The sequence below is a fragment of the Telopea speciosissima genome, chromosome 1, assembly GCF_018873765.1.
Source record: "Telopea speciosissima isolate NSW1024214 ecotype Mountain lineage chromosome 1, Tspe_v1, whole genome shotgun sequence".
Lineage (NCBI taxonomy): Eukaryota > Viridiplantae > Streptophyta > Magnoliopsida > Proteales > Proteaceae > Telopea > Telopea speciosissima.
The window spans coordinates 68,304,987-68,329,158 of record NC_057916.1 but is presented as its reverse complement, the minus strand read 5'-3'; the positions used below and the strand labels follow the sequence as shown (position 1 = coordinate 68,329,158).

General features: G+C 40.9%; 1 protein-coding gene and 2 long non-coding RNA genes across 4 annotated transcripts; 2 read left to right on the top strand and 1 right to left on the bottom strand.

Moving 5' to 3' along the window:
- The first annotated feature begins 15 nt into the window (after window positions 1-15).
- Window positions 16-23,153, top strand: LOC122648656. The gene is made up of 3 exons (XR_006331112.1): window positions 16-25; window positions 10,854-10,860; window positions 22,963-23,153. It is a non-coding gene; the product is annotated as an uncharacterized LOC122648656 (long non-coding RNA).
- On the top strand, window positions 801-11,120 carry LOC122648654 (probable mitochondrial import inner membrane translocase subunit TIM21). Of its 2 annotated transcripts, none has more exons than XM_043841875.1 (9): window positions 801-1,089; window positions 3,792-3,851; window positions 4,036-4,046; window positions 8,120-8,291; window positions 8,600-8,781; window positions 8,879-8,927; window positions 9,751-9,870; window positions 10,055-10,536; window positions 10,970-11,120. In XM_043841875.1, the coding sequence occupies exons 1-8, from the start codon at window positions 880-882 to the stop codon at window positions 10,211-10,213; spliced, it is 963 nt and encodes a 320-aa protein (XP_043697810.1). In that variant the 5' UTR covers window positions 801-879; the 3' UTR covers window positions 10,214-10,536; window positions 10,970-11,120. The 2 variants fall into 2 exon arrangements, with proteins under 2 accessions (XP_043697810.1, XP_043697809.1); XM_043841874.1 differs by having other exon boundaries at window positions 4,036-4,054; window positions 8,125-8,291.
- LOC122648655 lies at window positions 4,003-8,119 on the bottom strand. The gene is made up of 3 exons (XR_006331111.1): window positions 7,990-8,119; window positions 5,245-5,247; window positions 4,003-4,018 (listed from the first exon to the last, which is right to left on the bottom strand). It is a non-coding gene; the product is annotated as an uncharacterized LOC122648655 (long non-coding RNA).
- Window positions 23,154-24,172: the final 1,019 nt, after the last annotated feature.

Genomic DNA, 24,172 nt, shown 5'->3' with positions numbered 1-24,172 from the left:
ACCGTCCATATGTCTCATAGTAGAGGTTCGATATAATCTTCAGATGCCGAAGTGAGTTGTGAGAAGGCTTAAGAAACAATAGACAATTACCAACAAAGAATGAGTGAATAACTTGTGGATTATGCATTCGAAATTTGATACCTCACATACAGTACATGTTTTGGAAGGTTGCCGCTAAAATCAATGATGTGAGACATTCAATACAAAGAATGAAGAGGCTATGCGAAAAATAATTACCTTGCTTTAATCTGCGGGAAGGGGTGAGGTTGCCTTTTTGCACTCCATTGATAAGGGGGGGGGGGGGGGGGGGGGGGTGGGGGGGGGGGGGGGTTGGTGGGGGGGGGGGGGGGGGGGGGGGGGGGGGGGGGGGGGGGGGGGGGGGGGTGGGGTTGGGGTGGGGTTTTGGGGGGGGGGGGGTGTTGGGGGGGGGGGGGGGGGGGGGGGGGGGGGTGGGGTTGTTTTTTTTTTTGTAAAGATCAATACCGATTTCTGGCCAATTTTCTGTATCATTGAATCCGTATGGACCAAGGGTAAAAATGTAGAAAAAAATATTTTTTCGAAGAAAATACGGGTAAATCTGTCCAATCTAGATTGATACGGGCTGATCCGGATCGGTATACCGAGTACTAAAACCCTGCTTATCGTCCGGTCACTCCGAAGTCTGAAGGACTGAACCCCTGCGCACCCTAAAGCATAGGCACCGCCATGTAAACAAGTTTTAACCTCCAATTGCCGACTCGCTGGCCGAGTGAGAGCTTTCTTATTTCTTCAATTTGAGTTGAACTATTTAGGCCTCTGGGGTGGCGTTTGTTGTTGGCCCTCAGATATTAAGAAGTTAGAGAGAGATTATTAGCAGCTTCCATTAATTCTTGTGTGAAGATGAATGGTTTTAAGCACAAAGTGGGTGAATCCCTGATTTTGATTAAGAAGAACAGATGGGATTTTATGCTTAAACCTTCAGAGAGTTCGTGTTCTTCGATCGTTTTGTCTCCGGAAAAGTCACTATTTGATGTGGGTTTCATTAGTTTTTCATCCACGGCAACGGGAAAGAATGCGGTTGACGTGGGAATAGATGAGACGGTGAAAAAGGTATGTCGATTTCTGATTGCAGGCATTACCATTCAATTTCTTCATCGTTTTACTTTGTTCGATTGATTGTTATTAAGTTTCATGTACAGATTTATTTTAAGTAGAAGAAAGGTACGATCTTGGTACATTATTTTTTTTGGGGGGGGGGGGGGGGGGGAAGATAGCATCCAGAATCCTCCCCCCAACTTGACCTCTCAATCTGCAGAGAACAATGACTAACCTGTAACCACCTGCACTGCTGTTTCAGAGATGACGCTTTGGCAGAGTTTTCATTTGTTTATTTATTATAAATTGTGTTGAATTGTTTACAATGTATGTAGATTAAATTCTTACTGGTATTCCTATTTTCTTCTTCGTTTGTTATTATTTTTTGCTAATGGATACACAGAGCAACTGGTAAATTCTATTTAAATGCAAGGTATCAACTATTCTGTACTGGAAGTGGCACTCCATGTACTTGAAGAAGCCAGAAAAGTTTTTAGCAATAAATAGTCAACTGAGTTTCTCACCAAGCACTAAAGGGGTTGTGCTATACTACTATCCTACCTGTAGCCTGTAGGTAAGAAATTGCAATTTTTTTTGGGGAGAAGAAAAACTTGGGTGCTAGTCTGGCGTTGCTTTACTTCCTAAACTCTCATCATCTGCTGCAATGCACTTGGCTTTCAGAGAAAGTTTCTGTCAAGTGTGAGATTGAGTTGGTTTTGTCATTGAAATTCTCAAAAATTTTGATTGGTGTCCTTGCAATCTGCTGCAATGCACTTGGCTTTAATGGACAAATTGAAGAATGAGGCTTTTGAATATGATGGTCGTCAAACTGATATGAAGGAATTAACACATTGCCCTTCTTGGAATTAGTAATAAGGAGGTTGAGGTTTAACGTACAGTTGTATACAGTGAGATTTTGAACAGGAAAAAATTGATGGAATGAAGTTCAGGTTTGTGTGTGAATGAGTTTGAGGGAGATTTTTTGGTCCACAATGACACAGAAAGAGTCATACAAGAGGTTCTTTCACAATCTAACTAGGAAAAAAATGCCATGAGGCTTTATGGATTTCTATATGCATCTATAGATCCAACAACAATTCATGATTTCAATCAAGTGCGTGGGTCTAGGGTGATTCTCTATGCCCACAGGGTTTCGGTTCTCTTTTCTTGGAGAATCTGTGAATTGTGTTGGGAGTTTGTATATTGATTGGGTGCTGGAATTCGATGGCACCTGAAGTTAGTGCCTGATAGGTGGTGAAGTTAACAATAGGCAGTGGAAGGTGATGAGGTTAGTTTATTGAATTTTCTTACTGACACTTGGCAGAACAGATGTAGCTAGATGATCCTCAAATTGCAAATCCTTTGACAACCTGATACTAGTGAATAGATTTCCATTGAGTCCTTTAACTTCTTTAGTAGCTGTAAGGCAAGAAAGAAACTAGGTCAATCACATGGTGTCAGCTCATTTCTCATTGTCTTTTTCGGCCCCATATCCCCCTCCCTTTTCTGAAAATACCTCTGTCGCATTAGGCACTCAATGTAATATGTCAATAGGGCCGGCAACTGTGCTAGTCAAGCTTGACAACTGCCTTTCTTCACTCCTAGTGGTTGGCAGTTGATTAAATTTGGTGAACTCTTTTTTTTTTTTTTTGGGGGGGGGGGGTTATACGGAAGATGTGGTGGCCATGCCTTGGTTACATTGTTCAAGCAGTTGGTGAATTGCATGCTTCCTGGAGAGGAGCAGGGTAGAGTTGACCATCAATTAATATGGCTGGGTTTGGTATTGGTGAAAGCTTCCCAAAGCTCTATCTGTTGCCATCACTATATGTCATATGACTAATATCATCCTAAATCTCACTTTTAACTGTTGTCGGATTGGCTTGAAAGATTCTTTCTAGAGGTAAAATCTAAGATAAGATAAAACCAAAATCTTAGTTCCCCGAAGTAAATCCACTTAATAATCAGTTAATGTTTTATCTTATTATAAAAATTACTGCTAAAGTCAGGCAGATAACACATTATGCTTGTTTTTAACAACTAATGCAATTATCCAACTGTTGGCTGTGCTATGTCTTCTTAACGAATTGATCTACTCCACCTCTTAGCCTTCTTTCTAGAAATTTTGCCACAGTCTGGGTGAATTTTGTTATTTTATTTTATTTTTTGGGCTTGTGATAATGTTATGCTTCTATTATAATAGGAGATTGAGGACATCTTACAGAAGGATCACAGTGCATCCAGAGTTAACAAATGGAAAATGGAGCATGGATCCATTTTTGTTCTTCATTTTGTGCAGATTTACGTTTTTCACATTACTAGTAGAAAGATTGAAGTTTCTGAAATTTAAATATTGCAACTAACTTTGGTATCTTCTTCAAAACCTTTTTTGCGTAAAAATTTGAAATTTCAGATTTCACTTTGGACCAATACAAAAGTTTGGTTTAAACTTTGATATAATTTGCTTGACAGACACACAGGATAGCTATTTTCTCGTCATTGGAGGGCCCAGGGGAGAAGAGAAAACAATCTACTCATATTCTGAGACGAAGGGTATTGCTTAAAATGGAAAAAAAATAAAAGAACGAAATATTTAATATTGATTGGTTAAAGTTGAAATTTTGATTGATGATGATGTATTTTATGAATGTAAGGTTATATCTATGCTTGCAATGATTTTCCCTTTATTAGATGATATGATGACGATAATATAATTACAGGTGGTGTTAAACTCAGGTCATGTGAGCAAAACTAGTGTTGATCCCAGCAGACTGTGTAAGGTATGCATATTTTTAAGTCTATTTGATGTCTCTGAAGAGACCATGAAATATTGAAACAACTGTTTTTCACTTTCACTATTTATGTTTTCCCTTTCCCCATATACATATAGAGGAGTTCCATTAATAAAGAGGGGGAAAAAAATATAGAGACTTAATGTTTTCTTTTTCTCCAATTTATCTGCAGGATGTGCTGGGGACAGAAGGTCAGCTCTGCAACTTATGTTGAATCACTGTTTTGTCCTAATATCAATGTATATGGTAGCTGTCCTTAAGGAGATGGACCAGCTGCAAATATAGTCTATTGGGATCTCTAAATTTTCATACCATTCTATTTTGCATGGATCTCTCTCTCTCTCTCTCTCTCTCTCTTTGATATGAATGATTGTAGATTGTAGACAATCACAGTCCATGATTATTCCCATACTGCAGATCATAGCACTGGGGAGTGGGGACCGACTGTTTAATGTTCCCAAGTACCAATGTAGGAGATATTAGGTTGAAAATATGACCTGATTTAATGACAAGTACTCATCCAATTTATGCTTTTTTCTTTAACTATAGGGAAAAGTTTTGCAAGTTAGGATCCATTTAATTAGTTTAGATGCTTAGTATCATCCATCATGTCAAAATTTGTTTGAAGAGATTTCCTAGGTTGACCTGTCAAATGGTGGGTGTCTTAACCCTCTGCTGATGCTTCACCAGTTTATGAACAAATGGATCGGAATTTGTTTTGCTTTTGGTATATATCATTATTTCAACCTCGTGTTTTTCTGTGATTAAAAAAAATTCCTAATAGTTGGATCAAGGCTTTGGAAGTATTTGCAACGACAATGATAGCCACCTTACTGAACTAGTAAAAAATTTAGTGTTTACTGCTTAATTTATATCTTTCTATAACTTTCCCATGTGATCCTGTTACTGTTTGACACTCGCATGAACTGTTTTCATATGGAATTTGACATATCCGTATGCTATGCCAGTTTTTGGCTTATTGTGAGAGAAGAAAATTGACTAAAGTTCTCTTTAGGTCTTTAGGACTGATGTTAATGCATGTAGGTATATGGAAATCTTCAAGAAGAAAAAAAAAGGTTGGAGGGGGGGGGGGGGGAGAGAAGGGAATATTTGTGGAATAGTTTTTACAGTTTAGAGCATGTAGGCCTCCTGGAGCATAAGAAGCTATGTTGCCCAGCCATGGGTGTTGAGTTGAAATTGGGGTGGTTCTATGAGAACTTTGTGAATCCTATGGAGGAGTGGAAACCTAGAGATACTCGTGAAACACAGTAATACTCCATGCAATAGTGTAATAGTGAGTGCCCGATTGATAACACTCCTGATTTCGTTGATTCCTGTTCCGTGGGAATAGATTGGGAGTGGAATTCTGTTTGGTAAAAACGGTCTGATTTCATGTTCCCAGAAATCAGATCGGCCATAAATGCCCTCCCAGAACAGGAATTACAGAACATATTTCCAAAACAAGCCAACTTGTAACAAAGGCCATACGAAATAAAGGCTGTTCCTGACAATTTTTTGTTGAAGCCCGATGATCGACGTCCTCCTCTTCCTCCTTGTTTTACCCCCCCCAACCGCCATTGTAATGTAGTCCTAGATAGACAAAGGATCTACTAGGAGCCAAGTAAACCAGGACCTTCCAATCTGCTGGCCGATTGGGGCAGAATTGAAGATTTAGGTAAAAAACTAGGGTTAGGTTTAGGGTAATGGGGTAAATCTTATATGATAATGATAGGCAGGTTTTTAGGAGTCTAATGAAATAGGTTTGATGAAGTTTGAGTGAGAAATTAAAATTTAGAAAATTAGGGTTTCGGGTTTTGGGAAAGAGGGGGGTGTTAGAATTTAGGGTTTAGATGTGGATCTAGGACTAGGGCTTTAGGTCGAGTCTTCTAGGGGTTAAGAAGAATATTTGGCCAAGGTTTGATGGTAAACTAATGGCTGGAAGTGATGGATCTGTAAATTCTAGGGTTTTGGGATTAATGGAGGTTGAGGGGATTTTAGGGTTTGATGTAGGAATGGTGCAGAAGCTGCAGTCGAGTGGAGGGGATGATGTGGGGATGTTATGATTGAAATTTGAATGAATTCTAATCGTGGACTAAGGCTGGGCAGACTGTAGATAAGCTAGGGTTTAATGGATCGATGGGGATTAATGGAGGGGATGGTGTGGAGGATCGGTTGGCTTAGGTTGGAGGATGAGGAGAAGGAGTATTGATGAAACAATAAACTACTTACTTGAATAATAGTTCTTCAACAGCAGCAGTAGCTTGAAGAAGACAGGGTCTCCCGATCTACAAGATGCAAGGAGATGAGAAGAGGATCCTCCCAGTCTACAAGATGCAAGGAGTCGATTGGAGATCCACCAATCCCTTCACCTTGATATTACTCACAAGGCAACACTCTCAAAGGAGCAAAGCAGCAGCAACAATGGTAGCAAGCATAAAACGATTTTTTTTTAAAGTCTGAATTGTGGGGGACCCCCCCCACGATTTATTTATTTATTTATAATATGGCCATAGGCCCAAATCCTAATACAAATCTAAATCACTGCCCTTCTTAAATCGTGGAGGGGGTGGGACACTTAATTTAAAAGCTAATATCTTAAAAGATTCCTAAACTACCAATGGGAAATAAGCACCTAACAACCAATAGGAATTAATCACTTAAATTGAACCATGGTCTAAACCGGTTCAATTTAAGTTTACAATTAACTGAAAATAAACTTAAGTATGGGAAATAACTAAGGCTGAAATAAACTAAGTATGGAAATAAACTAAGGCTCCAAATACTAGGCCCTAATCTATGGGCTTCTTCTTCTTCTTGCGGGTGCTTGGATCTACATCACATTGCCTCTCTGAAAGTCCCCCCAATTGCCATCGCCAAGACCTCCACCTCCGCTGGAACCCATCTCGATCTCCCTGGTTTCCCCATCTCTCTCGTGCATCCGCCTGCAACCATCTCTAGTAATAGCAACAAGCTTTCAGCTCTTCTCTCTTTTACTTTCCTGTTTTTACTTCTTTATTTTGATTCCCATCAACGACCTGATGTTTCCATTCAATATCTTCGAGTGAGTCTCCTCAAACATTTTGCTGCGTATCCGGAACTCGCTGTTAATGAGGTCCCTCTCGCTTGTATGAGTGCTGAACGCTTCAATTTCTTGAAAACGATCAGGTTTTTCTTCCACTTCCCCAGATCTTGATATCCTTGAGCTGCCTTTCATTCAGATCGAACGTTTTATTTATACTTGATTTACGGAGGAAAGCGCGGAGATCGGGCATTGACACGCTTACTCCATTCTGAAAAGTTTCGAAATTGTATTCTGTGGTGGTTCTTCTGTGCAGCGAACTAGGAATGGAGACCGTGTTTTGCTCTCTTTTCTTCATGTCGTGGTAGATCAGCTCTGTTCCCTTCCCATGGTGTGCTCAAATGCAATGTGCTTTGTTTGTAATGGTGATTCTGCAAAAATCAAACAAGACGAACCCTCTTCAGAATGAAATGTGATTCAGTTTGATTCGAGTTGGTGCCTTAATTACCGTCTCCATAGGCTGGGACTTGACCGTATGGCTGGAACAACAATTGCAGACCCCTGCCTTTATTTTTGTGAGGAAAAAGGAGAGGAAATATTCCCTCTCATTTGGGTAATGGCAATTTGGTAAATATTGTAAAGTGTAAAATTGGAGAATGGAACACATTGTACCAAACGCTGATTCTGATCTTATTCTATTCTGGAATTGATTCCAGAAATTTTTAACAAATAGCGATCTTAGTCTCAAAAATCATGGAATCCAAAAAAATCAGTTCCACCTGGAATCAAGGAATTGGGAGCGGGATGGTTATCAATTGGGCCCTGACACTGTCAAGAATCTCATTTCATACTTGAGCCTGAGAACTAAGAGGCATGATTCAATTATGATGAAGTTGAGATTAAGCCAAGAATTTTAAACTTGGCAATCGATGATGGACAGCCTGATCCCAATCCTGATTGGTGAAGCTGTCTAGATCCTGCCCACGCATTGGCTGGATATCTGAGGAATCAGCAAGTCTTGAATGGATCATGTCAGCCCATCTGGATCTGGATCTGGATCAGTTGATGCAACTGATCTGATCATGATTCTTGAAACCTTGGATTAACTATAGTATGAAGTTTGTAAATGATTTTGAAAGAGCTTTGGTTCAGTCATAGCTATCTTGATTTTAGTTCCTTCTGTGGTTTCCTGAGAAAAAATTTATTGAAAGACAGTAACATGTTAAAGTAGTTGATTGACAGGAAATCCAATTTTGTCCAGAGGATGGTGGAGTAGAGAGTGTCTGGTTAGTTCATGGACTCCTTACCAACTTGCGAAGTACCGTGGACAGCCTGCAATACTTCCTTGCTTAGCTAGATCCCTTGCGTCCAGTTCAGCTTCTCAGTCATCAAGGCAAACTCCACCAGAGGTTAGAAATATAAACTGAAATTAAAGAGCTTTTTGTCACATCAATTACACATTATTTTTGTATTTCAAGACTTCACATTCAATCATCATCATGCTGCATGGTAAATGCATTTAGTTATTTCCAGTTAATATGATTTTGCTAGTAATTTTTTTCTATGTTTGCAAAACATGCTAATTTAATATAGATTATCACGTCAATAGTCCGAAAGATATATTATCCAAAGGATCAATACAATCTACTTTTTTTTTTACTGTGCAATGATTGTGAATTTTAGATCTCAATTAACATCAGTTGTGCACTTCCTCCAGCGGAACAGAAAGGACATATCTACAGTTGATGATCCTTTTGATGCCCCCACATACAATATTCCAGAGAAGCCAGTGACCTTTACAGAAGGTGCCTCATACAGTGTTATCATACTTGTAGGACTTGGTATTGCAGCTGCAGCTGGATATGCTGTTTTCAAGGAGCTTATTTTTGAGCCTAAGGAGTAAGTTTCTGACTACTGTCTGCTGAAATGTTGGGATTTTACAACTATTTTTTCTCTCCTTTTTAGATGACAAACTAAAATCCATGATCTGTTTTAGGTACAAGATTTTTGGAAAGGCTCTGGAAAGGGTTCAGAATGATGGTCAGGTCAGTTGAAGACATGTAGTTCTTGGAGTCCAAATTTTTTTGAATCCAGTTCTCCTTTTTCTAGTTAAAATCCAAAATTTTCAACCACAATTGTGAAACCTAACTATTGGCCTTGAATTTTAGACTCATCCCTGGTATGCATTCATGGAGTACCAGGAATGAACTCGGACAATCAATGGGATTCTTTGGATGAATTTCATTACTTGGTCTCCTTGGAATGCACATTCCAGAAGGGGTTAGGGTCCTAGGGAACACCTCTTGGTACTCGAATATTATGCTTGGTCTAGCAATGAATAGCAAACATATTGCTCTTCAATGGTGGTTGATGATCCTATTTTAAGAGGTATCCCATGGTTTGAGCAAAAAGAATAAGAGTTCCCAATAAGGAGTTGGTACCAGGAGTTTTATATGTGGCCAAAAGTAATAAGAAAAAGGCAGTTGTGTATATGAACAGTATAAGCTGTCCTGGAACATTTTCGTATGGGAGGTAATAGCACTTACTCTTTGAATTCTGCCTAAGCCATTCCATGGGACAATAATCATCCGGACCAATGTTAATTGCTTCTATTTGTTGTCGGAAAAGGAATATGATGATGGTCTGTCAGATATTACACTTGAATTTTTACGGCACAGATTTAATTCAAATTCGATCTAGGGATGCTGACCATCAACCGATTCCCCACTGATATTCCACTATCACTGCTATGCCATTTACCAATTGTTACTGAATCCTTTTGATGACACAGACAATGAATTGTTTCGCTGAATGGCCACCTCTTTTAATGGGTCTCTTGTTACATGATTTTGATTTGTCTTCTATCAGGTTAGAGTGAGGATCGGATCACCTGTTACAGGCTATGGTCAAGAAAGTAGAAACCGGGCAGCTCGGCAACGGATTCCGAATAGAACTTGGACTGATGAAGATGGTATTGAGCATGTTGAGGTACCTTCTTGATAAAAAATTGCAGGATATTATTCTGATACAGCCTTTATCCTAGTGAACTAGAAGCAAGTATCCACTCCCAGGAAAAGGAGGAGAAAAAAAGAAAAAAAAAACCGAAGCTGCTTCTGATAATTTGTCATTTTTTCTTGGTAGTTAAAGTAAAATATGCAATCAACTTTTGTAGGTTAATTTCTATATTCGTGGGCCCCATGGAGCTGGCAAGGTTTATGCTGAGATGTTCAAAGACCAGGCGGACAAACAGTGGAAGTTCACATTTCTGATAGTTGAGATCAAATCACCTTCACCAGCACAGTTGATGCTGGAGTCATATGTCCCAGCTTAGGACATTGAGATCAAATAAAATTCATACATCTGTTCATGCTCATACCAAATGTCATTTTTTAATCTAATCTGTTGTCTGATTTATATGGCATTGGTTGAATTATTGTTTTAATGAGGCCTGGCATTTGGCAGTCAGGCATTTAGAATCATTGTTTTAGTCACTTCTTGTATTCCGATTTTTTTAATTTATACGGGGATAACTGTTTGCTTGGCTTGCGAGGCACCACTGGCTTCTCTTTCTTTCGCTGCCATTTAACAGCTCAAGCTATTGGCTGCACACAACCAATTGTTCAAAGGCCCTTGCTGGGGCTGTACAACTTAAAGGTATGTCTAAGTTTTGCTTCAATAAGTGGGTAGCAGTTTCGTCATGGCATTTACTTCTTGAATTATGGTTTTAATGAGACCTGCTTAAGTTTTGCTTTAACAGAAACCTATTGCTGCTCTGCTTCACAGTTCTCCTATTCTTCTGAACATTGAGCAGAAAAACCTGACATTCTGATTCTAAAACTGAAGTGGTCTTTGGGCAGGACTATTTAGGTTTGGTTGTTTTTTTTTCTTTTGAGGGGGAGGGGGAGGTTGTTGGGGTAGTTAACAGAATTTTTGTTTTTCATTGTCTGGTTCATCTGTCAGTCAAACAGGAGGGAAGGTGTAGTGATAGTGGTGCACTGGGGATAGCATTCTTGAATTACTGTTTGGAAGAGTTTTCTTTTAATAAAAATGCAACTCCTGCATATATTTACATTTAATTTCTTGACAGGAAAATGGGCATTCTGTGGCCTCACCAATGGTCTTTTGGTTCTGAGGGTCTGACTTCTAAGTCATCCAAAGGATGGCTTTAGCCAGAACATATTGGATGGAAAACCCACATTTAGAATTAATGGATTATATTTGTCAGTAGTTGAACCAAAGTTGCAACAAACTTGTGAAATGGTTGCAATCCAATATAAGTTTTACTACTCTAGTTGGATGTAACCTTTAGGACCTTGCAACAAAATTGAATGGTACCTAACAATTGGAGGGATTAATCAGAGCTGGAAACACTTATAATGGGATTGGTAAGGAGGAGTATAGATTTCATTTTTTTGTATTTTTTGGGACTGTTCTGGCTTAAAAATGTTGATATAGTACTTGACTTTCAGTGCTTAAGTGTCAAGAAAAAAAAATAAAAAATAGAAGGGTGTGGATGGAGATAATGATCTAAAAATAACATTTATATGAACATTTGGTTGATTTAATAAAACGACCTGACGACCATCTCATTTCCCATCTGTAGTGTGTTTTGTTTGGATCCATGTACCTGATCCTATTAAGTTGGGATAAGTCTGAGTTTATCGTTGTTGTTGTTGGTTCTCAATGATTATAGAACTGAGATCAATAAAGAATCAGTTGGAATTGAACTGCCATGCCCCATTTAAAATGAATATAAGCTTGGTTTTAAGGGTTACGTCGTTTTGGAGGATGTTTATTCAAATAATTTGGAATTTGATTTGATGTTGGTGATTTGGAAGTGTGAATTTTTTTTTGACTAATTTGTATCCTTACGAAGAAGATTTCCTCCAAATATTTGGTTTGTATGCTTATGAATGGATATTTGAATGTTTGTATGCTAAGGAATAGATATTTGATAATTTGTATGCTTAAGAATATATATTCTGGTTATTTGCATGTTCACGTCGCGAAGGTATTTTGGAACTTTGCACTATAACAATGGTCTGAACCATTTAGGAACTGGAAATGAATTGTGCCATCAATAAATAGGTCTGGATCCCAGTTTTAGAGCAATTTAATAAATTGGATGGTTTAAGATTGGCCTCGTAGGATTGGAATCAATTAGGAGCTGTCCCGATTGACACCTTTAGGTTTCTCCAATTGAGGAAAAAAAATAAAAATAATAATAATAAAATTTGGTTTCTAAATTTTTTTTAAAAAAATATATAATAAAGAGCGTCTTAATGAATGAGGTTCCTGCTACTAGGGTCTATGGGAGTGGTAAATTTATGCAGCCTTAACCCTTAACCCTTGCTTCGTAGGAGAGGGTGTTTCCAAGTTTCAAACCCACAACCATCAGGTTGCAATAGCACAATTAAACGTTGCATCAAGGCTATTAAAAAAATATATAAAAATAAACGTTGCATCAAGGCTAGTAAAAAATATATTAAAATTGAAAATATTCGAGTTCTAATATAAGGGGATGGATTTGTTTGTAAAGTTCATGGACACAATTAGTTCCTTATTTTTACCAAAAAAATAAAATAAAATTTGTTCCTTATGATAACATTCCTTTATAAACTTTTCAACTAAATGCCAACAATGCTTATATGACCCAATTTCTCTTAACCCATGTTGTAGAGAGAATCTCTTCATCCATAAGATCTGACCTATTTATTAAATTGCTCTAAAACTGGGATCCAGTTCCTAAATGGCACAATCTTAATGGATTGAAGAAGGGTTTTTGGACCTTCAAGACTCCAACAATAGGGAACAGGAGTAAATGATGACATTGGCTTTTCCCATAACATCACAAGCACCATGGAGGGGTGAAAAACTAAAATCCATAATGCTATAATTTTGTGTAGAAAATAATCACGAGATATTTTACATTAGGGAGGGGGGAATGTTGCCAGCCTCATGGCCCCTGCGCACTAGTCTGAGGGCCAATGAGAACATGCGTGAGACATCCAATAAGGGTGGGATTTTTCGATTGCATCACCACCACAATAAAGCCTTATTTGGCCCACTTACTTTCTGCATCACCATGTTTGTTTTTTTCTTCAATAAAAGCAACAAAATATCAAAATCAAAAGCCAAATTCAATTAAATACCCTCCACTCACATTCGCATGGGTCTTTCTTCTTAGTCTGTGTACTGATTAATGAGAACATTTTGACATATCTGTAACAAATACAATAGTGTAAATCTGATGAGATGAAATACATCACCTTGGAAGCATGATTATAAATACAGTAGGGTGTATTGGTTGACCCATATCGGTCGTGCTTCATACTGATACTTGTCTGGTCTTGTATTTATGAAAAGGTTTTTTATTAATGGCAAATTTATTTAAATAATGATTTTTTTTAATTCATTGAAATTAAGGGCAAAACTGTTCGATACAACCAATACATATTAATATCAGTATCAGTTGAGATCGATATGAATCCCATACCGATGTTTATAACCATGCTTGAAAACGTAGCTCCTCCCCAACTTGACAACATTGCCTATACCCACTACTCAGAGAGAGAGAGTATTCACTAGGATTGTCTTGGGGGGACACCAATGCCACTCCTAATGGTTGGGCCTACTTCCTTCAAATCTTTTACCTGCCAATAGAAGTAGAGATCAATCACACAAACGCAAACCAGTCCACAACAGCCCTCCTCCCCAAATTTTTTTTTGTGCTAATGAGGAAACCCTTGAACCTGCCCAAGTTTACGGTTCAAGCCCTAGGGAAAACCCCGGTTACACGAAGCCTCCCCCCACCCTCTAGAAATCAAAATATGTATATATAAAAAAAAGTTGATGTTCTCTGGTCGGCCGTTCAAGCTGTGTCCAGACACATGGGGGTGGACGAAATGACCGCCCCACCTCCCTAGATGGCAAAAATACTGTCCCTATATGTTTGGGCGCAGCCTGCGCCCCAAAACAGAGAATATTTGGCCATATAAAAATCTACCTTATCTAACATGCCCCATAGCCTGTTTGTTTGTCTGAAGACACAAGTCAACAAAGAGGAGTTGAACGGTGACCTCCTGGGAGCTGCAATGTTTGGGTAAGCAAGGGTGTCAATTAGTCAGTTTGGTCCGGTCCGATCCGATTTCAGTTGGGTTGAATTGATTTCGATTTATCATTAAATCAACTTGAAACCAAACCATTAAGGAAGTTTTAGTTTCCATTGATTACGGTTTCAGTCAAATTTGATCCGATTTCTTATCTATTTTTCCTCCTGTTTATCAAATTTGTAATCAGGATTCAATCGTATTTGGTCCAAATTGAACCTATCGGTTTCAATTGGTTCGATCCCATTGGGGCTAAACTTTTGACACACCAACTGCGCTGGGAAAATTATCACCCCCAGTACTGGTGGCGATCCAATGCCCATTGTGCGGCAGGGCACCACCCATGTGTGCACAGCGGCACGATGGGCACTGGACGCCCCCAGTACAAAGGCGATAAGAATCCTTTGCGCTGGCGGTTGTCTCATTCTCATATTTCTCAAAACGTTATCCTTAATTTACACATACCACCCTTGAGGTTTGACGAAAAGATGATTTTAACCCCCAGTTTTGGAAAATTCTGCGTACCCCCAGAGGTTTACCAACGGTAACAAATAAACCCATTCCGTCAGTTTATGACTAATACTGTTAAAATCAAAAGGTGAAGTGACAAAAATACCCCTTCAAGGAAAACAAAAAAAAACCTACTACTCATCTTCCCCAAATCGATTGGGGAAGATGAGTTAGAGGTATCCCCATCGATTGCCCCATCCATGGCTTCTAATGGAACATCTCCGGTGAGCTTCCTGGGCTTTCGTCGAGAATTGGTTTGAGCTCCACTGCGTTGTGTGTGATGAGGCTCGATGTGGAGGGAGGAGGGGTACTCAAGGACCTGCAACTCTAAATCTAATAGCTTATAGAAAACGGGAAACTAGCAATCGGCAGGATAGCTATGAGAAATGATGGATTAAAGGAGGACGGGGGGAGAAATAGCGGAAGTGAAATAAACACACCTGGTTCGCTGAGGAGCGGCTGAGTTTCCTGTTCAATCACATAACAAAGTACTCAACGATCAAAGCAGAATCACAAACCCTAGAATCAGAAAACTCAATCGAAGAAAAAAAAAACGGAACAAAAGATCATCGACGAAAATCTTCAACAACGGAAAAATCATGAAAAAGGTTTTCTTTCATGAAAATTTTCAAAAAATCAACTATCGGCAAGATTGGGAATGCGATCAGAGAAATTAAAAGAGGGATCAAAGTACAGGATCGAGACATGCCTTGATAATCCTTCGAGGTAGATTGCTGTTCGCCATTAAAGCACAAAGTTCAGTGATAGCAAATCAAAGTGCAGAGAGAGAAAGAGGAGTCAGACTCAGACCTCTCTTCAGGATAGAGAAACAAAGACGCGTCTCGTCCAATTTCTCAAGGGGTTTTCTATTTGTAAGGCTACCTCAAAGAAATTGGCAATAAAGTACTTTACTTATTGTTATTATCTGTTATTAGCAAATTTGGGGCTTACTTTCTTGAAAATAAGCCTGCAACTCTCGTGGTTTGCTGGCTTGTTCGTCGTGTGGGGTGGGGTGTGGTGGGAGAGTGGGACACTGCCATAGCTTTGCTAGCAATCGTTTTCAGATACAGAGCTCTCTATGAGTTTTGGTTTCTGCATAAAACCTGCAACTCATCGATTGGGGAAGATGAGTTGCAGGTTTTTTTTTTCTTTGCAAGGGTAAGTCCAACTTCTTCCCAGCGAACAACCTTGCAGGCCGTCGCCCGAGTTCAGGTAAACGTGGCTTTCACCTTTGATTTCTGGTGCTCTGCAACCCCTGTCATCGAGACCTACCTGGTTGTGGAAGCCCTAAATATAGCCAGATATCTAACGGATTGTCAAAAGGTAAGTCCATCTTATTGGTAGTTCATTTTCTCTCTCTATTTTTTTCTTTCTTCTAACATGTTCATACTTGAGTAGAGAGTCATAATCATCCTCAATTCCTATTTTCTGTTGTCTACTTTCTGTATAAACCTTGACATAACTTAAATTGAGCATTTTCCTAATAAAATGCATTTTATCTTCTCATCAGGTTTAAAACCCAAGAATCAGATCCGGATTGGAATTTGGCTCGAATCATTGCAAATACGCTAAAATTTAAAAAACCAAGAAAACCCTAGTTTCGTTAATCCAAATTTACATCGGAAGCTCACCGGAGATGTTCCATTAGAAGCCATGGATGGAGCAATCGATGGGGATACCTGTAACTCATCTTCCCCAATCGATTTGGGGAAGATGAGTTGCAGGGTTTTTTTTTTCCTTGAAGGGGCATTTTTGTCACTTCACCTTTTGACTTTAACAGTGTTAGTCATAAACTGAAGGAATGGGTTTATTTGTTACCGTTTGTAAACCTCAGGGGGTACGTAGAATTTTCCAAAACTGGGGGGTAAAATCATCCTTTCGTCAAACCTCAGGGGTGGTATGTGTAAATTACCTTTTTTTTAAATTTTTTTTATGAAAGTAAGAAATTCATTAAACTAAGTATTAAACATAGCATGTACATCATCCTGATTATACAAAAAGATCTGGTGATGCTCAACTGCTTTCCAAGCAAAGCGGGTTAGCCACGTCATAATATAGCTATCACAGTTTTCCAATATAATATGACCATCCAAAAAAGCATTAACGTCCATCAACAAAGGCAGCATCGCCAACGGCCATGGCCATTTGGTTGGCTGTGGGAGATGGTGAAGAAGTTCCTTTGTTGAAACCTGAACCTCATGGACCTTAATACCCAAAAAAAAGCAAACTGAAAACCAAAAAAAAAGCTGACGCCTCCGGTTCCAAAGGGCTATAAGCCATCAAAAAACCCGCATGAGCAGCAAACAGACGTCCCTAGAGCATCACACAAAAAGCCCAAGCCGAGGAATCTATTCCCGAGTGGAACCATCCTGCACAAAACAAAGTTGGTAGTTTGATGTTAGGACGATACAAAGCAGAAATAGAGAGTGTAGTATGTGGTGTGCGTGATTGTATAGGTTTGTAGTTATCAAATAAAGGGGAGTAAAGATTAAGATCTGAGATCCAGCGGTTTATCAAGGACATGGTCCTGAGAGGATTGGCATTCGCTTTGCCAGCAACAACTTTGTTCCTAGCATCCCAGATGGAATAACAGGTAATTATGAAAACAGAGAAGAACCAGTTAAGGGATGTTAGATCAAGATTACAATTAGAGAGAAAGAAAATGCATAAATCTTGAATAGAGGGGTGTTCGAGATGCTCAGTTCGCAGGCCCAAGGGCCCCGCCGCCCAAATGTGCTTCACCCATTGGCAAGAGATCAGAATGTACCAAATCGTCTATGTAGAGTGATCACATAACAAACAGCTTGGGTCAATCCGGCTCCATTTAGCTAAAAAACTCTTGTAGGAATACCGGCATGTAAAACTCTCCAGAAAAATATTTTAAATTTAGGGTGTAAAGGCAATTTCCAAAAGAACCTCCACCATCGGATAGTTCCAGTCTGAATGGAGGAAGGAGCCGGTTGAGAGAAAGGACGCAGGCTGCCCGCTGCGAGGTAAACCTGCCATTTTGTGCTAAAGTGCACCACCAACTGTCAGCTTGATCCGATAAGGGGACACTAGTAACCTTAGGTAAAATTTCAAGAGGAATACAAGAGGAGAGTAAATCCATGTTCCATCGATACCCTGAGCAGTACTGACTTACCCTATCATTCATCCTATTCGGGTTTAGGGCGAGAGGTAGTGAGCGGGTGGGTAAAGAAGGGATCCAAGGATCATCCCAGAAGAAGGAATCGTTCCCATTACCAATAACGCGGAAACAAAAGCCCTTGAGTACAGGTATTAGCTGAGCAATACTATTCCAGGTCCACGAACCTCCCCTTCTCTAGACAGCATGATGGAAAGGAGATTAAGAGGAATATTACTTTGCTTTAAGCACCCTGGCCCAAAGAGAGTTAGGCTCAAATAGGAGTCGCCAAGCAAGCTTGAGAATTAAAGCAGAGTTGGTTACAGATGCTCGGCGGATACCCAAACTCCCAAACTTAGTCAAAAGGCAGATCTTGTCCCAAACAATCATAGAGTGAGTCCTGGTTGAGGACGATCCTCCCGCCCAAAACTTGATGTAGACCGAGTAGAGGGCCCTGCAGATATTCTTAGGGCAAAGGAAACATGACATAAGGTAGACCGGAGTAGATGTGAGAACACACTGAATCATAACTCACCGTCCTGCAAAAGAGAGAAAGTTAGACTTCTAGGAGGCAAGTCGACGTTGAACACGGTTCACAAGCAGTTGCAGATCTTTGGATTTAGATCTGCAATGAAAAAGATTAACACCCAGATAAGTGGATTGAATACTCATTTCCATAATACCAATGACAGAGCAAAGTGCATGTCTATCAGCTAGTGGAACATTTTTACTAAACGACAAACCGCTCTTCGCATAGTTAATTTCTTGGCTAGACAAGTCGGAGAAGAGGTCCAAGACTGCCTTGATTGTGAGTAAGTCCTCCGATGTGGCCTTGCAAAAGATGAAAATATCATCTATGAAAAGAAGGTGTGAGACTTCAGGCTCATTTCTAGCAATCTTAATACCATGAAATAAATTTAGACCCCTATAAGCATGAAGCAAACGGGACAGCACCTCCATAGCCAAGATGAAAAGATAAGGGCTTAAGGGGCATCCTTGTCGAATGCCCCTGGATGCCGAAAAAAGACTAAAGGGACTCCCATCTAACTTAATGGAAAAAGTAGTAGTAGAAATAAGGGCAGAAATGAGACGCCCCCAATCCTCACCAAACCCTAGAAAACCAAAAATGGTTTTAACAAAGGACTATTCAAGTCTATCATATGCCTTGGACATATCGAGCTTAATGGCAACGTATAACGAAACCACCCTTACCTTTTTTGCGGTTAAGATAATAAAAAATTTCTTGGGCAATAACAATATTGTCAGTAATTTGTCGGCCAGGTAAAAATGCCGCTTGAAAGGGCGAAATAAAAGTAGGGAGATAAATTTTAAGACGCGTAGCAATAAGTTTGGCAAGAATTTTGTACGACACATTGCAAAGACTAATAGGTCAAAAATCCGAAACCTTAGAGGCAGCATCAGATTTAGGGATGACACAATGAGAGTATGATTCATCCTTGCTGGAAGAGCAGCACAATTGAAAAACTTATGCACAAAAGCCAATAAATCGTTAGATAACAGATCTCAAAACTTTTGATAAAAGCAAGCTTGAAAGCCATCCATACCTGGGGCCTTCCAGGGGCCCATAGAGAAAACTACCTTTCGCACCTCATAACTGGTTGGTGGCCGACAAAGAGCATGTCTAGCAGGGTTGGTGATGATCGGCTCAAACAGGCACTCAACAAAAGAGGGATCAAGCGGATTCGTAGTTGTAAATATCTGGTGTAAGTGAGTAGCAAAGGCATGAGCTATAAGCCTAGGATCCTCCACTTTTGAGCCCTTGTCCGTTATGATAAAATTTACCTGTCTCTGACGAAGATTTGTCCGAGTAACAGCATGATAGTATTTGATATTCCGGTCCCCATCCTTGATATAAGCTTGCCTAGATTTCTACAGCCAAAAGGCTTCCTCTGCATAAAAAATCCACTGAAGCTTGCGAGAGAGGAGATCTTAAGGGCTTGTCGATCCTCCATGGAAAGGAAATTATCCAGAATATTACTCTTCAATAGCTCAACATGTCCAAAGAGTGACCAGTTCCATTGGCGTAGCAGAACAGAAAATCTCTGGAGCTAGAGATGGAGGGGGTCAGGACCTAAGTTCCTCCATTGTTGCAGGCAGAAATCCGCGAAGGCAGGGTGATGAGTCCAGGCTTCTTAGAAGTGGAACAACTTTCTGTAGGAAGGTTGGGAGCCACAAGACTGAAGGACCAAGGGGTTGTAATCCGATCCCACAGAGGGCAGCTTGATTAGTGTAGTATGTGGGAAAACTTGGAGCCAATCCTGATTAGCCAAGGCTCGGTCCAGGCATTCCTTAATTAAATCAAGGGGCTTTTGCCTAGTGGACCAAGTGAAGCTTGGGCTCGGAAGCTTGATCTCTTCAAGTGAAAAATCATTGATGATGGAAGTAAGTCCTCCAGCAAAAGGCGAGAGGTGAAACGGTGACCCGCCCAGTTTCTCAGAAGGAGCAAGGATTTCATTGAAGTCTCCCATAATCAGAAACAAACCAGAGAGGGTTACAACAAACTTATACAAATCATTCCAACATTCCTTTCGTAACCCATAATGTGGTGGTGCGTATAAACACACAAGCCAAATAGCTCCCATTAAAGGATCCAAGTACTTAAAAGCAATAAAATAACCATGAAGTGAAACATCAGTAATCAAGGTTGGATCATTAGCAAGCACCCACAAACCACCCTTGCGCCCTTTAAGCCCCAGGCTATCAATAAAAGCAACCGATTTATACAATCTCAAAAGTCCAGGAAAATGAAATAAAGCATGATTGGTCAAGTAAATGGTCAAGTAAAATTTTCTGAGTCAGGGATCTGTGAATCCCCCTTGTATTCCAGAGAAAAAACCTTCATAGTGGAACTAAAACAAAAAACGAGGACAGAAGCAAACTAAAAAATAGTAAACACAAAAGCAACAGAAAGGAAAGGCAGTAGCAGCAAAAACAAGCAAAAAAAGCAGGAGAGAAGAGTCATACACAAAAGGGGGGGTTTTCGAGGCTTGAATGATCTATAGGAGTATTTACGACTAAGATCCCACCAGCAAAGAGCCAGACTAAGCAAGATGATGAAGTAAACAACATAAAAATTAAAGAAGTGCTGGTCAAAGAATAAGGAAGATACCCGATTTGGATTTGGTGCCTCTGGATCCTCCTCAGCATTGTGAATACCACAATTAGTTGCAGCAGGTTCAATAATACAAATACCTCTGGCCGAGTCCAAGGTCTGCTCAGTCAACCAGTCAGAAATGAGGGAGAACAAGGCTGCAGGGTTATGGGAAGTGTTAAGGGAGTGAGCAAGGGAAATCCTAAAGGCATTGAACTCAGATTCAGTAGAAGCTAACACCTGAGAGGGGAAGAACTTTCGTTTCTTAGGTAGAGGTGTGGGTGTCAAGCTCCCAGAAAACCCAGCCATGTCCAAATCAGCATGCAAGTGGGGGGGGGGGGGGGAGGCACAGGGGAAGGGTCAGTGGAAGGGGCCGGGCTGTAAAAGTGTTGATGGACAAATATAATATGGGCCATGGGAAAAAAAACCCGTGCGTAGCCTCAGGATTGCTAGGGACAGGGAAAAAATCCATGTTAACCACCGGGACGGGACCAGGGCCTGGTTCAAAGGTGGGTACGGGGGTAGAAGAAAGTTCAGGGCCATTGTAAGCTGGTAGACCAACAGGGGTTCTAGACACACCGGGTTTGGAAAAAAGGGTTGGAAGCAGGGGATTCCTTGTAGAGTCCCGCAATAAACTGGTCCTCATTGTGCTCCTCCTCCTCCTTCAAAGACACCAAATTAGCTTGAACCTGAGGGGCAACAGAAGCTGGGGCATCACAATCCATAGGAGCCATCAGGGCAGCAAAGTCATCTAGTAACAAGTCACCAATAGCATCAGCCTGGAGGGGCACACTATCCACTTCAATCTGAATAGCAGGGGTCAAAAAAGTCCATGGCTGTGGAGAATGGTGACTCAGCATGCCCATCAGAGGCGGTAGGCATCGCCGGAATCCGATCCAAGGTGCAGTTGACCAAAAGGGGCAGCGTCAACACATTTTTATAAAACTCTCCTGATGCCAGCCGTGAAGAAGACTCCACCAACATGGAGCAATCAAAGGTGGTGGGGGTGAATCGTCCGCACTGGAAACAAATAGAGAAAAGCTCGTATCGCAACTCGACCGAAGAGGCAATCCCCTGAGGGTTTCGGATCTTGGAAGAGATGCACACAGCATAAAATTTGTTCACCAGGACTTTTACACGGGCCGTGTCCAAGGGCAGCCCAAGTTCCACTGAGTTTGACTAAAGCTCCAACACCTTGCCTAGGCAAGATACAACATGCTGGATTGCCTTGTACGAGAAACAATCCATAGGAATGGCCTTGACATGGACCCAGATCGGCACAGTGATCCTTTCTTGCTTAAAACGGTCATCGACGAGTGGATGCTTACCACATGCACTAAGAAATTTCCACACCACCAAGGGGCCAAAGAGAGAACCTTATTGCGCAGCACAGTCGATTCAAATTCCGCTGTAAAGCTACCGTCCTCAAAACAGTAAAAGAAAACTAGACCCAACGACTCCCAAGCAGAGGAAAGTGAGCTACAAATAAATTCTTCATCCGGTAGAGGGGACCCGATTAGGAACCCAAAGAGGGACAGAGAGGGCTTAAGAGAATGTAAGGCACCAGTCCGTCGTACGCCAGTGGAACTTGTATGAAGATCCACAGGAGGGAATGAGGCACACTCCTGTTGGCAAAGGTCTTCGAGCAACTAGGTGGGGTAGTGCTACCGGGACCAGAGCGCAGGGGCCTGAACCCACCCCCAGCCTGAACCGAAGAGGACTTGGACTGGGAAGAAGAAGACCGAGAGTTTGAGCCGCACAGAGGCATGGAGAGCACCCAACAGAAAAGAACAAAGAGAAAAAGCACAAGAATCGCAAGGGAGAGCACAAGAGAGCAGCAGGTGGAGGGGTATCATAGAGTAGTAGTAGAGATGGGGGGCCCTGGGGAGGGACACAACCGCATCAGAGTGACAAACCCAAGAGAAAACCAGCCTAAGCAGCGAAAGGAGAGGGAAAAACTAAGATAGAAAACCCCACAAAGTGGAGAAAAGGAATGAAGAGAGAATAGAGACAACGCAGGTAGCAAGCCAGAGGGACATTAAAAGCCTGGTTTGAGAGCATCAGGGGACTAAATGGCCAGAATGCAACGTGGCTTTGCAATAGCGTGAGGATCTAGAGTACCCACCAAATTGGGGAGGGGGGAGAGAGATTAAAGGGTAAAGAAAAAGTAGGAAATAGGGGAGAGAGAAATGAGGCACAAATACATAGGAGCCCAAGTATCGAAGTTATATTGGAGATGGAGTTCGGGGATAACTTGTTCAGGACTAAAGATCCGCACCGTGCGCACGTTTACTTCATGCCCTACAACGTGACTAAGATGGTCTCTTATCTCTACAAACCCCACACTTATGATGTTACTCCCCTCCTACAATTCGTCTTGGGTTACTTTGAAGTAATCTCCACCAAATATCCTTACTGGAATTGGACTCTAGGTAAACGTTATCCTTTTTTGTCATTTCCACATGGGTCTGTGCCTATGCGGCTATGCCCTACGGTGGGGAAGTTGGAACCTTGCTCGGCTACTCACTAACCCTAATGCGCAAGTTAGAAAGAAGCCGATGATGGGTTGAGAGAGAAAGAGAGTACCTCTCGAATGTCGGAGACGCGGAGGAATCCGACGACTGCGGTGGCACCTGCACCGACGAAGAGGGAAGCAACAACAAAGGCTTTAAAAGGCATGAAGCATGAGTCCTCGCCGAATCCCTTGAAGTAAGAAACCACAGCTGCTGCCAGCTGGGCCGAGCTTATGATCCCCCACAATTACACACCACCATCACCTTTCCCACCCTTTCCCCTCATCTCAGAAACAATCCCAGATTCTGGATTCTCCATTTCCAGATCTTCTTGTGCTTCTCTGTTGCAGAGGCTCCAGCTGTCGCTTAGGAGGGGTTCGCTCATTATTTGCTTCTTCGCTTCACATCGGTCATCAGCCATCCTATAGGGGCCTGGGCCCCTGGCATCTCTACTGGGCTTTTATTTCCTGGGCTTGTATTATTTATTTGGGAAGCAGTTTTCTGTCTAGGAGTGTGGCTTACGCCAGTACTCCCATGTGTCTATATCTCTCCTCCTCAAAACAAGGGGGCATAGATGTGTTTTTATATGTGTTTTTCCCCCCTTGATGGTCTTAATCACCTCCTAACAATCATATTCAAATCCACAAATCAATTCCAATTTTAATGGCAATTAACATTCATTCTTTAATCGCTTTTGTCCTCAACAATGAGACTTGAGTTTTCAAGAAAGATACAACCTGCAATGAAGTTTACCCGAATCATCTGTATTTATAACAGAGATTGAGCTTTGGTTCCTTCTTGAGATTAGAGCAACACCATGTTGAGGCTTTTTTTTTTTCTTTTTTTTTTTTTTTTTTTTTCATTTAGGGGTTTTGTGAGGCCTAGGATGATGGCTGAACCTTCATGGACGCTAGAGAGCCAC